This window comes from Eptesicus fuscus, chromosome 13 (assembly GCF_027574615.1).
Source record: "Eptesicus fuscus isolate TK198812 chromosome 13, DD_ASM_mEF_20220401, whole genome shotgun sequence".
In the NCBI taxonomy this organism is placed as follows: domain Eukaryota; kingdom Metazoa; phylum Chordata; class Mammalia; order Chiroptera; family Vespertilionidae; genus Eptesicus; species Eptesicus fuscus.
The window spans coordinates 44,509,366-44,522,837 of NC_072485.1; the positions used below are offsets into that span (position 1 = coordinate 44,509,366).

Genomic DNA, 13,472 nt, shown 5'->3' on the forward strand with positions numbered 1-13,472 from the left:
AAAATACTTCCTAATCACCTTTCTGTGCCCTTTGCAATTGAAGGAATTAAGCAGCTCCCCAGGCTTCCACCTTTCCCTAACTTTTGTTACACCCTAACACCATATAATATATACCTTTTCATCCAGTGTTTATAATTTACAGTCAAGGGACATTTCAAAAACCAAAGAAGATCATTGCTCTTACATTCCAAATGCCTTTAATAATTGTGGGATCTACTCACCAAAACCAATGTTTAAGGATTTCTTAACAGAGTGGTCCTTGCTTTCACACTACAGAATTTTGCAAATAAAAATTATGTCTAATCTTTGGGTTTGATAATTGGATGAGCCTGAGCCCTAAATTTCTTACTACCTATGAACAAAAAAACAAGAGACTATATAATAAGCCTGACAAGCTCAACAGGCTACATGGCAGGCCCGACAAGCACAGTGACCAAAAGTAACCACACAGGATGGTCTGATCATAAATTCCTAACTGGGCAAGTCATGGCAGGTAATCAATCATATCCCAGGCCCATAGCTTCCTTATCAAAGGTCAATCTTTACCTTAAGCCCACCCTGTCCATTGTTCTTATGCATCTAGGATAACATGCCCTTGAAATGTCAGTGTTACCTTTTCCAAACCCCTGGTAGGCAAAACCACCTGGCAAGGTACCCAGCGGAACACCACGACCCTTATTTGTAAAAGAAGCTTGAACAGTCATAATCAGGAAAAGGTGATAATCTCTCTGAGTTCTGTGCCTCTGCTTAGTTCTTCCTGACTCTGATGAGGGTCTACAGAGAAGATGCCTATGGACAGCAACAGGTTCACACAAAAACAATAGTCATGGCCTGAAGAGCAGAGCTAGAGCTTCAACTGTACCTGAGGAAGAAGTGCTATGTAATGGAATGTGTTACTGTGAAGAGATCCAGGGGATACTCTACGCTTAGAATCAATCAATAGAAAAGATAACAGAAATGGAGAGCAATCCATTAGCAAATCGAGAAGGTAATTGTTCTTGTATTGCCAGAGAAGCTGGGTCAGTTTCATACTCAGCAACAAGGAAATCAGCTCCCTATATAAAATGAAGGAGGTGCTTCTGTATCTCCACACCCTGTCATTGCAGTGAGACCAAATAGAGAGAATTAGAGTCAATTCCAAGATAGGGTTGGTTCTCCAGGTTAGAAATAGAGAAAAAACATGCAATGCCAGCTCCACAAAACATACTGTAGCATCTCTGGTTCCAAGCATAAAATCTTTTCTTTTTTAGCAAAAGAGAGAGAACACAGCTCGCCTCTTCATTTTCCTCTTGACAGCCTGCAGGGAATTCTACCTGTCAGCAAATCTCTGCACAATGACATACAGAGTCCTGCAATCTTGGCACAGAAGCTGTGCCCTTCAGAGCCTCTGAAGAAACTCACCCCAAGTACCCAAACCAATTAATTCTCATATATGAACAAATAGATAAGAGTCAGAATCTATATATATTTGAGGAAAATAGAATGAAAAAGAAAGACACCCTCCCCCCCAAACAAGCAGAAAGGCTAATCCATTAGAGAGAAGAGTGCAAGGAGAAAAGATATATTTATAAAATATGTAATAATATTTTTAAATGGCCTCTTTAATGGAAATTTGAGGTGGTAGAATCATAAAGTAATATTAGCCAGCAGTAAAAACAAGAAAATGTTAATCCAAAGAGCCAATGCTAACATTTAACTGAATAACTATATAGTTTAGATATTTTTAAGTTTATTTTATTTTTTAAAATTTTATTTTATTGTTTAAAGTATTACACATAGTAGTACATATGTCTTCTTTTTTTTCCCAATGACCTTCCCCTGGCCTCCCCTACCCCCCAGTTTAGATATTTAAATGTTTTAATGTTTTTATATAATATTAATAAATGTTTAGCATGGATGACCAAGGAAAACAGAAAAATAAACACAAATATAATGAAATAGAAGATGTACATCAGACACAGAAAATAAAACAATAAGAAAATGATGCAATCTTCTGATAATAAATTTGAATGAGAGTAACATAAAGAAATTTTTAGATAAAAACTACAAACCTTTTCAAAAGGAAATTTTAAAAAGCATACATCAGGCAGAATACATATCCCATGTGGAAGATCTAAGATGATAAACATATACTTGCTAGGCTATAAGGTTACTCAGCTGCAACAAAGATTCCCAAAAATACAGGGATGGGCCAAGATAGGTTTATAGTTTTATGGACAAAGACATGCAAGTTATGATTCTAATAATAATACAAGACTAAACTCTGTTTTGCATACTCACAACTGTAAGCCTACTTTTGCCATCCCCTATATGGTGTCTTAAACCAGGTACAAGTTTACTTCTGTCTCAGGTTTAAGTTAGGGTTGGTGGCCCATACAGCCTCAGGAACACAGGTTCTTCTGAAGTGTCATCCTGCCATCTTCAGCTCATAATTCCATCTCATGATAGAAGGAAACTGCTTTAGACTCCATCATACTATCCCTGTCCCAAGCTTTAATCAGTGGTTTAAGTGGAAAGAGAGAACTGCTTCATTTTATAACCTAGCAAAACCAAGTACCTCTAGACTCAAGGAAGTTGCTTTCCAATGGGTGTGATACACCATAGCCTGGGCTTCCCCAGGACAACTTACCAGAGTTTAAGTCCCAGACCTAGAACCAAGGTGATGGCAATGTGTAATTCCTCCTGCAAAGAACAACCCACATCACTCATTTCTATTTCATCCACGTGTGCCAACCAAATTAAAGATTTAATTCTCAATCTCTGTAACAGACAACTATTTATTGGGAATAAAGTTTACAAAGAAAGGAGAAATTGAAAACACTAACCATCCACTCCACCCCTTCTAGCACTATTGAATCCCAAAATAGGATCCTCTCCTCACTTGAGCTTCCTACCTAAAGGTAGCAGTGACTTGACTTCTTCCAGGACTGAACAAATAAAAATGGGTTCTTGCCCTAGCCAGTTTTGCTCAGTGGATAGAGCATTGGCCTGTGGACCAAAGGGTCCCACGTTCAATTCTGGTAAAGTGCATGTACCTTGGTTACAGGCTCCTCCCAGACCCAGGCCCTGGTCAGGGCATGTGCAGGCGACAACCAATCGGTGTGTTTCTCTCACATTGATATTTCTCTCTGTCTTTCCCTCTCTCTTCCACTCTCTCTAAAAATCAATGGGAAAATATCCTCAGGAGAGGATTTTTTTTTAAAAGTGTTCTTTTTAAGGCACACAAAAGAGTTAAGACAAATCTTAGGGCAATAACCAACAAACAGGAGGCAATACACCAATTGTGACAATCCTCTTATAGGTTTTTAGCCAGTTGCTGTGAACAGAAATGAGAAGCCTAATTGACCTCACTCATAATCCACATTTCAGAAAGAGAAATTCATTTTTCAGATGGCATAACTATTTTCATATATATATATATATATATATATATATATATATATATATATAAAAATGCTAATATGCAAATAGACCGAACAGCAGAACAACCAAACAACCAAACAACCGGTCACTATGACGTGTGCTGACCACCAGGGGGCGTGCACAGAACATGGCGGGTGTTGGCAGCAGATGGCAGAGCACAGAACATGGCCAGTGTCAGCAGCGGCAGGATGGTGGAGCAGGTGAGCGGGGGTACCAGACCAAGGTGGGGTGCTGGTCACTGTCATTGAGGTGAACCTCTGGTGGTTACTGAAAATTCTTTGCTCTCGCATGCCGTGGTCCCACCTGGCACTCACACCTGCTTCTGATGCTGGTCCCACTTGCATCCACTACTGGCTCCTGGCACTGGCCCCAATCACTCAGTGCTGTCAGCGGGTGCAAACAGCGGCTACTGGTCCCGATTGCCCCTCAAGGCTTCTCCACCTCCCCCTGCTCCCGAGGGGTGATCAGAGCAGCAGCCGCGCTCACACTCACTGACTGCGCCAGCTCTGCTCGCACCTGCTGCTGGCGCCAGCCCCAATTGTGCAGCACAGTCAGTGGGTGTGAGCGGGGCTGATGCTGTCAGCGTGTGGGAGTGGCAGTGGCAGGAGCAGGACTTCCAGCAGAGAGGGAACCAGTGGCCATGTGGGAGGGGCCAGGAGGGGCACGGATGATGTGCTGAGACCTGCCCCTGTGCCCATAGCAACTTCACAGCCCACAGTTCCTTCGAGGTGCACAAAGTCGTGCACTTGGCCCCTAGTTTGTTAATAAAGCTGTGTTAACCAACACTAGATTCTAATACATTTTATAGTTATTAGATAACCATGTAATGGTTACTTTTACTTTGTTAAATTAACATTTATAAAACACACATATACTCAATACCTGGTCTTATTCTCTCTTTATTCTAGGCAAATATATAAATAAATTAAAATACAATGAATTTTAAATACAGGCTTATTTTACTTTTTTTAAACTAGGGATTATAACGTTTTATTCTTAGAACCTGTTATAGTATATTTCTCACACTATGGGCATTTCAAATGCTTAGAGAGGGCCCTTACCACACAGAAGTCCAGTGACCTAGAGCTCACAGCAATTTTAGGGTTTGAGGACATTCTAAAACCACACATTCTGCATTCTGTGTGATATTGCACAGTCAAAAAAATATCATATCCAGAGTCAATTTATCCTATCTACCAGTTTCTCCATCACAAGGAGTAGGGAAATGTTGGGATCAGGAGGAAAAATGAATGGAGGAAATATTCACAAATCCAGCTATTTGGATACATCTCAATCACCTGTGGAACCAAGTGCTCATGACTACTTTGTTATGAGACTAATAGGACTAGAAGGACTTCTCACTGTGGAATGGCCTCCACCTATATAGCCTGGAACATCCATGGGCAGTGCCTTTGGCAGGAGCCTCTGAAAAAGAATAAATGTATTAATATCTACTCTTTTATGTAGAACACCCTGAGTACTCGCTGGCGGATCTGCGCAGTCTTCACCCCATAGACAACTGGATTGAGTGCAGGGGGCACAAGGAGGTAGAGCGTGGCCAGAAGAACATGAACATGATGGGGCACATGGTGGCCAAAACGGTGAGTGAGGAAAGAAAACATTCCAGGAACATAGAAGACCAGGATGACACAAATATGAGACCCACATGTACTAAAGGCCTTTAATCGGGCCTCAACCCCTGGTAACTTTACCACTGCCTGGAGGATGAGGGCATAGGAAAAACCAATCGCCAGGACATCTAGTCCAACCACAAGCAGTGCCACTGCCAACCCATAGGCTCGATTCACTGTGGTTTCTGAGCAAGCAAGTTTTACCACAGCCATATGTTCACAATACGCATGGCCTATGACAGTGGTCTGGCAGAAGGTAAGTCTCCCCAAAAGGATAGGGAAGGGGAGGAGGAGGACTAATCCCCGCAGCAGCACTGCCATTCCAATGCGCCCTATGACCCCTGGATGCAAGATGGTGGAATGGTGCAGAGGGTGACATATGGCTACATAGCGATCAAGAGCCATGGCCACAAGTACACCTGATTCCATAGAAGAGAACGCATGAATGAAGAACATCTGTATCAGGCAAACAGTATACCCAATCTCATGGGCATCAACCAGGAGCACTGTGAGCATTTTGGGTGCAGTGGAGGAGGCCAGGACCAGGTCAATGCCAGCTAGCATAGCCAGAAAGATGTACATAGGCTGGTGCAAGCATGGTTCAGTCCAGATGATGAAGAGGATGGTGACATTGCCCACGAGAGCAAAGAGGTAAAGGACACACAGTGGCAATGCTATCCAGTGCTGGCTTTCCTCTAAACCTGGGATGCCAATTAGGAAAAAAGAAGGATGGAGAAGACTCCAGCTGGAATTACTAAGGGTCATCATGAATGGCTCAGAAAGGGGAGAGACAAAAGAAACCAAAATCGTGATTTCTCCATTGCTGGTGGGTTATCACCTGGTCCAGACCTGGCTGCCATCTTCATAAGAAGAATAAAGAGGCTTAAACTGCAACACAAGGGAATAAAGGGAATAAAGATACAAGGAAGAACATTTCCTTTTCTTGAGATAATTTTTTTAAAGATGAGACATCCTCATGTCTGAATTAGCATAGGTCTCATTTCATGTACAAACATAAGTAAGCATATGCTGCTTTTAGAGACATGTTTAAAGTCTGCCATTCAATTACTTGTAATTTGGAACTGTCTACTCAAGGGATTTTCTGTGTTAACTCTTGGCATTACTGAACACTATAAATCAATCTGTTAGTCCCCAAATGTTTCCCTCAGTTTCATTGCATAGCACTCTACAATTGTTTCTTCTGTATCCCCAGTCTCAGCACCTTCTCCATCTACCTATCCATTATATGTTGTTCATTCCAGGATTCCATCTTCCCCTTTTTTCCAGATTCTGTACATTATATCTGATTGAGTTCATCCTTTTACGTGGTTTTAACTATTTAAATACTTTAATTTCTTCCATGTCTATGTATCTAAGCTAAATAGCTTTCTGAAACACAAATCCATTTTTTCATGTGCTTTCTAAACAGCTATATCACAAACTCAATATATTCAAGACCGAATCTGCTCTACCTCCCTTTTGTCCATCTTTTTGTGAATTAAATCACTATCTACCTATCCAACCTAATGTAGAAATGTGAAACTATCCTTACTCATTTATATCTCTCATCACTTTCATCTATTCACCAGTTCCTGTTGAATTTATTTTTAACCCCTCTTATATCTACTTCTTTTTCTTAACCCCCAATGCCACTACCAAGTTCACACTCCCAACTCCTGTCACCTGGATAGTTTCCTTACATCTCCCTGCCTTTGCTATTATACCCTTGTCAATCACTCTCCACCCTGAAGTCAGAGGGTTTTTCCTGAAATGCGATGTCATCATGTCACATCTGAAGTTAAAATTCTTTAGTGAGTTTAATCCATGAAAAAATATACAGTTAAGACTGGCATACAAGATCTTCAAGAGTTATCTTATATAAAGTCTCTTATGTCAATATAGCTATTGTTATTAACATTAATAATAAAAGATCATTGACTTTGAGATCACTGGCCTCTTTCCTTCTCTCCTTGTTTCCATGAGTCTGCTTCTCTGTTTCAAACTTTTGCTGTCTGTCTCGTCATGGGGTGATGCTAATTCAGTGGTTTTTACACCCCTATATTAACAAAGAGTACTAATTAAATAGGTGCTCTGATTAACTTTCTCCATGTGAGTCATCTCCTGGGCACTGAAACAAAAAAACACTTGAAACTAGATATATTTGTGTGTGCTTGTCTTAAAAGCTGGGCACAGTCTGCAATAATTATATTTGTTACCTGAGGGATGGAGTGGGGTGTATATATATATATATATATGTTTTTATAAAAAGAGTCAGAAATGACTCAGTTCTGGTGAATTATGCATGAATAGACCACTTCAATTGTCTTTTTTAATAAATCAATAATGACTACAATAGTGTCATCAAACCTATACACATACACCTAAAAAGTCTGAAATCTCTGGTAGGCATATATCTTCCAGCCTTTATTTTCCTTCCAGATTCAAAACCCCTATTAGCTTCAAGTAACAGTGACATAGTTTTATTGAGATCTCACCCCCAGCCCAGGAGAATCTCATAATCTTTAAAAAGTCACATTTCAAGTGCTTAACATTCTATGCAGTGAGAAAGTTAATTCTCTTTCTTAATCACTCCCTTCTACTACAAGTTTCAGGCCACTTCTCATTTTCCAGCTGAGAAGTCAGAGAACAGCTGAGCATCTGTGGAAGGCCACTCATCGCTTTGAGAGAGGACCTGTCAGCAGAGCAGTGAAGAATGAAGCCATGCTGCAGTGGGAGGAGGGAGCAGCAGAGATCCCTGTGCTGCGTGTTTTGTGAGTCTAGAGGGAAAGCCTAGAGCTGCTTAATAAGCATTAACTGCTGAAGTAAACAAGAGGTCCCTCTGTTATTCTTAGAAGAAAGCAGAAGGGACTTTATTACCAGGAACATAAAAGTGAAGATACGTATATTTAGCTCTCTGACCAGAATGCAACGTACAATTAGCAAAGAACTGATATTGGGCCTTCCTACTTATTCATGTCAATTCAGTTCAAGTGAGCTGTCATCTATAAAGCTGTCCCCCAATTCTGTAATGCAGTATCAAAACTCTTAACCAGCCTGTCATTGCACTGATTACCTTGAGTTGAAAACCTGTCCATCCTTGAAGAACTGGGACTGTGCCTAGCTTATGGCAGTGGTCACAAGGCAAGTTCCAGAAGTGCTGGAATCTAATTGGTATTGGTAGTGTTTGCTGAATAAATTAATAACTGTATGATTACATTTTTAAATAAATAGGTGAGTATATAAAACAACCAGGAATCGAGGGAACTTGATAAAACACATTGAACTTACAGGATGGGAAGGATGTAGCAGACAGGGGGATGTCCCAGAGGAATGGACTAATTCCTCAATTCTTCTCAGCTGAAGTGAAATTCTGGGTGCCTTATGGAAAAGGAACCCTATTAAATCTCTCTGCCTAAAGATCATCACCAAATCCTGGGTATGTGTCAGAAATTAGGGTCTCCTGTGGTCACCGCTGATCACTTCTGTCACTGCAGGCAGGGAAACTCCTCTATTGGCTATTACCTGACCCTTTCTCCTTAATCCCCTTCTTAACAGTGTCATGGACTTGATATCAGTGGTAACAGGGAGATGCAGAAACACACAAGTTATCTTGCAATAATATGTGATCTTAAGGGCAGAAGCTAAGGGGAATGGACCATCGAGAGTTTGTTTTGAGGAGTCAGACCTAGGGAGAGCAGCTACTCTGAGACAAGACTACTAAGAGGTGTCAGATCATAGGTATTGGAAGACTTGGAGCCATAATAGCCAACCAAGAAATAACTTCTATCACAAGGGCTATAAGATAAGCAGAAGAAGGGAGCCATCAGTAGTCTTCCCTAAAACCATAAGCCCCAAACCTGACTTCATTTTCCCACCTGAAATCTCATAATGAACTTTTAGCTGGTTCTGTCATCTTCACTCTGAAAGGCAAGTTTATTCTTGATACTTCCCCAAGGCAGCGCTGGTGACTGTGAACAAAGGACTGGGCAGGCGAGATGTTATTACCATTAGTGGATCCCAGAGGACACTCATACATACATGGACATAGCCTGCAGATTGGCTGGAGATGCACAGAGCTAAGTCTACTGCTCCAGGGATGGATAATTGGGCAGATAGGCAGAGCAGGGAATGGCATGTGCACCTGCCCAAGAGGCCCACATTTGTCCAGTGTTGGTCATCACCCTTAAGCCTGTACATCCTGATGGCTTTGTTAGGAAACCTCATGCTCAGTGAGCTAGAAAAATTCACATTGCTTTATAAGCCCATATTCCTCATTCTTGCAGGTCAAATTCAGACCCAAAACGTGCTTTTTTTTATTGTTTATTAGTTTATCTTGTTCATTAGATACCACATATAAGTTAAATCATATGGTATTTTTCTTTCTCTGACTGGCTTATTTCACTTAGCATAATACTTTCCAGGTTCATCCATGCTATAGCAAAAGGTCCAGTGGTTTCTTCTGTTTTATGGCCAAGTAGTATTCCATTGTGTAAATGTACTACAGCTATTTTATCCACTCATCTACTGATAGACACTTGGGCTGCTTGCAAATCTTGGCTATTGTAAATAACACTGCAATGAGCATATTGTTTCAGGTTTCTTTGGATATATTCCCAGAAGTGGAATCTTTGGAACATAAAGCAGTTCCATTTTTAATTTTTTTTTAGAAAATGCCATACTATTTTCCACAGTAACTGCATCAATCTGCATTACCACCAACAGTGCAGGAGGGTTTCCCTTTCTCCACATCCTCGCCAGCACTTGTTGTTTGTTGATTTATTGATGATAACCATTCTGACAGGTGTGAGGTGATATCTCTTCATGGTTTTAATTTGCTTTTCTCTGAAGATTAGTGACATTGAGCATCTTTTCATATGTCTATTGGTCAACTGTATGTCCTGTTTGGAGAAGTGTCTATTCAGGTCCTTTGCCCATTTCTTGACTGGATTGTTTGCTGTTTGGGGTGTTGGGTTTTATTAGTTCTTTATAAATTTTAGATATGAACCCTTTATCAGCTGTATCATTGGCAAATGTGTTCTCCCATTCAGTGGGTTGTCTTTTCATTTTGTTGATGGTTTCCTTTGCTGTGCAAAACTTTTTAGTTTGATGTAGTCCCATTTGTTTATTTTTTCTTTTGTTTCCCTTGCCCAAGGCTATATATCAGAAAAAATATTGCTACGAGATTTTACTGCCTGTGTTTTCTTCTAGGATTTTTATAGTTTCGAGTTTAACATTTAAGTCTTTAATCCATTTTGAATGTATTCTTATGTATGGTGTAAGAAGGAGGTCTAATATCAATTATTTTTGCACGTATCTTTCCAATTTTCCCAACACCATGTATTGAATAGACTGTCTTTCCTCCATTGTATGTTCTTGCCTCCTTTGTCACATATTAATTGACCATAAAGGTGTGAATTTATGTTGGGGCTCTCTATTCTGTTCCATTGATCTATATGTCTGTTTTTATGTGAGTACCAAGCTGTTTTGATTACTATGGCTTTGTATTATAGTTTGATATCAGGTAGCATAATTCCTCCAACTTTGTTCTTCTTTCTCACTATTGCTATGGCTATGGGTTTTTTATGGTTCCATATAAATTTTTGGAATATTTGTTCTAGTTTTGTGAAATGTACCATTGGTATTTTGATGGTAATTGCATTAAGTCTATAGATTGCTTTAGGTAGTATGGATATTTTAATGATGTTAATTCTTCTTATCCATAAGCACACTATATGCTTCCAATTATTTGTATCCTTTTCAGTTTATTTCTTCAATGTCTTACAATTTTCTAAGTATAGGTCTTTTACATCCTTGGTTAAATTTATTCCTATGTATTTTATTCTTTTTGAAGCAATTGTGAATAGGATTGCTTGTTGTTGTTGTTGTTGTTTTGGTTTCCCTTTCTGAGAGGTCATTATTGGTATATAAAAATGCAACTGATTTTGGATACTTATTTTGTATCCTGCTACTTTACTGAATTCATTGATCAGTTCTAGTAGTTTTTTTGTGGAGTCTTTAGGGTTCTCTCTATGCAGTAGCATGATGTGCAAATAATGACAGTTTTATTTCTTTCTTCCAAAAAAGTTCTTTAGTCTTGGATAATGCAGCTCTATTTGTACAAGGGAGAGTGACTCAATTATGAGCTTTTAGTAGCCAACGCTCACAGCAGATGGAGAAATGAACACATTTAACCCAGAATCCACTAAAGAACTTTTCCTTTCTGAGTGTAGCTCTCAATCACTGACTGTTCTATGTAAGAATACAAAGACCTGACCCTCTTTCTTCTATATAAAACAACACTGAAAACCCATTCCCCTCAAGAACATACCCTATAATCAGCTCAGACTCGGGAAATGGGATCATAGTTTAACTTCTCTCTCTGGTCCATCCTGTTTTCCCCACTTTTGACAGGTGTCATTCCCAAGTCTACTTCATAATAAGCTTCTTGCATGAAAATATCTGCTTCAGAGTCTATTTCTAGAGAATCCAACCTAAAATAAATGACACTTGTCTCAGGTTAATTGAGCTCTCTGCTTTTCTTCTGGTGAATTGTGGCAGGTCTATGGACATCAAGTCCAGTGTACCATAGCAAATAAGGGGTGAATATAGACTCTCAGACTATTCATCCCAGCGAGTTCCCAAAGAGATGAGCTAAGTACTACTTTCCCATAAGCAAGGAAATCTTTCCCTTAGTCTTATCCCTGATAAAGCAGCTGCCAGTTCACCCTCGTGGTCACATTTCTCCTTTGGAATAGTGTTTCAAATGCACAGTCTATTTATTCATCTATTCAACAAGTATTTCATTCACAGATTGTGGGAAGCCTCCTTTTTCATTCAATGGATATTAAATATCTAGAAAATCTATGTACTCTGCTAAATGTCAGAAAAAACAATCAATATGACAAATGTCCGTTGTCATCATAACTCATGGCATGATATATGTTAAGTATGTAATCACTGATACCTAATAACAGTTATAAGTGTCATAAATTAAAACTACAGTGTGATAAAGCACATAAAAGAAAAACCTTCTCAGTCTGGGGAGTTCATGAAAGTCCTCCTTCATTTAAGTTAGTGATAGAAGAATAGGTTAAAAATGAAGAGAGATGTGGGAGTATGCTGTAGATACAAAATCCCTGATGCTGCAGGGAAGGGAACTTGACATTGTCAAAGACCTGATAGAATAGTGAAATGTGGGATTGCAGTACCAGGAACTGAGCCTGGAGTGTAAGCAGAAACCTTAGCATGCACATTGTAGGTCAGGTGAAAGGGCAAAGGAAAGTTGTGAAGATTTTAAGTGGAAGAGTGAGACACAATCAGAATTTCATTGTCAAAGGTCATGCTGGGTGTACGGATAGAAAAGAGTGAAGCACAGATGCTGGGAGAACTGTTGGAAACAAATACAGTGATCTCTCAAGAGGTTAAAGGAAATGCCTTGGGAATGGGTATGAGGAAGGGATCTTTAGGGGAAAAAAAATCAAGAATTAAAAAAAAAAAATCAATGAGATACTGAAGTTCCCACCAGGATCACAGGTGGCCAAAAATTACGGTACAAGATACTGACCAAGTTATCATTTAATGAAAGAGAACAACCAGGAGATATTTCCATAAGTGGGAGAGGTAGTAGATAAAATATATGAATGACATGAACCTCAAAAGCACCAGTCTGTGTTTGTTTGTTTGCTGGTCTGTTTTATAAGAAAAAAAAAATTGAAAATTTCATTTGGGAACAAAGCAGTGAACTTACTACTAAAACAGAGGTAGAAGAGGTGCAATAAAATAAATGGTCCCCAGTTAGTAGAAAGTATAAGATTTTCATGAGAGGAAAAAAACTATAAATAATGAGAACATCAGCTTCATTTGCATTTGTGGGCATTAAATGAGAGTTTATGTGCAGCATTTTCTTGTCAAGGTTTCATGATACCATGGAGTAAGAGCTGAACAACAAGAGCGACTCACGTCATGAAGGTTTTATGCTAATAGATATATTCAGACTAACATTGTTCAAAACTAGTTTGGCCAAAAGCACCTAGAAACCTCTAAGCCCTTCAATGGAAACCACCACTCATCCTCCACCTGCTGAGGAATCTTCCTCTGCAATCCTATCATTGCTACCCCTCTCCTGCAGATTTTTCTTCCACTTCAACTTCGCTGCCCGTGAAGCACAGACAAAAGTTGGTGAGGAGTGTCCACTTTTTCCTTTTCTTTGAAGAGCTATCCTCTTACTACTAATATTTAACAGAGGAAAATGGGACAATAGAGTATAGCATAGAGCAGGAGCTGCTCAGGGAAAAATATAGCCCAGACCCACCTCCTACCCACTCAACCCAGGCCCATTGTCTTCTAAGCCCTGATCGTTTATACTATCCCTTCAATCTGACCCGACTCATGTCCCATTCCTGCCCATTACCTCCTGTT

The 13,472-nt window shown here is 39.7% G+C and overlaps 1 protein-coding gene across 1 annotated transcript; it reads right to left on the minus strand.

Moving 5' to 3' along the window:
- Nucleotides 1–4,874: 4,874 nt before the first annotated feature.
- LOC103302832 (olfactory receptor 52L1) lies at nt 4,875–5,855 on the minus strand. The gene has a single exon (XM_008159890.3). The coding sequence runs from the start codon at nt 5,820–5,822 to the stop codon at nt 4,875–4,877; it is 948 nt and encodes a 315-aa protein (XP_008158112.2). The 5' UTR covers nt 5,823–5,855.
- Between the last annotated feature and the right edge of the window lie 7,617 nt (nt 5,856–13,472).

Coding starts and splice junctions, on each gene's coding strand:
- LOC103302832 (XM_008159890.3), bottom strand. CDS start 5,822: ATGATGACCCTTAGTAATTCCAGCTGGAGTCTTCTCCATCCTTCTTTT.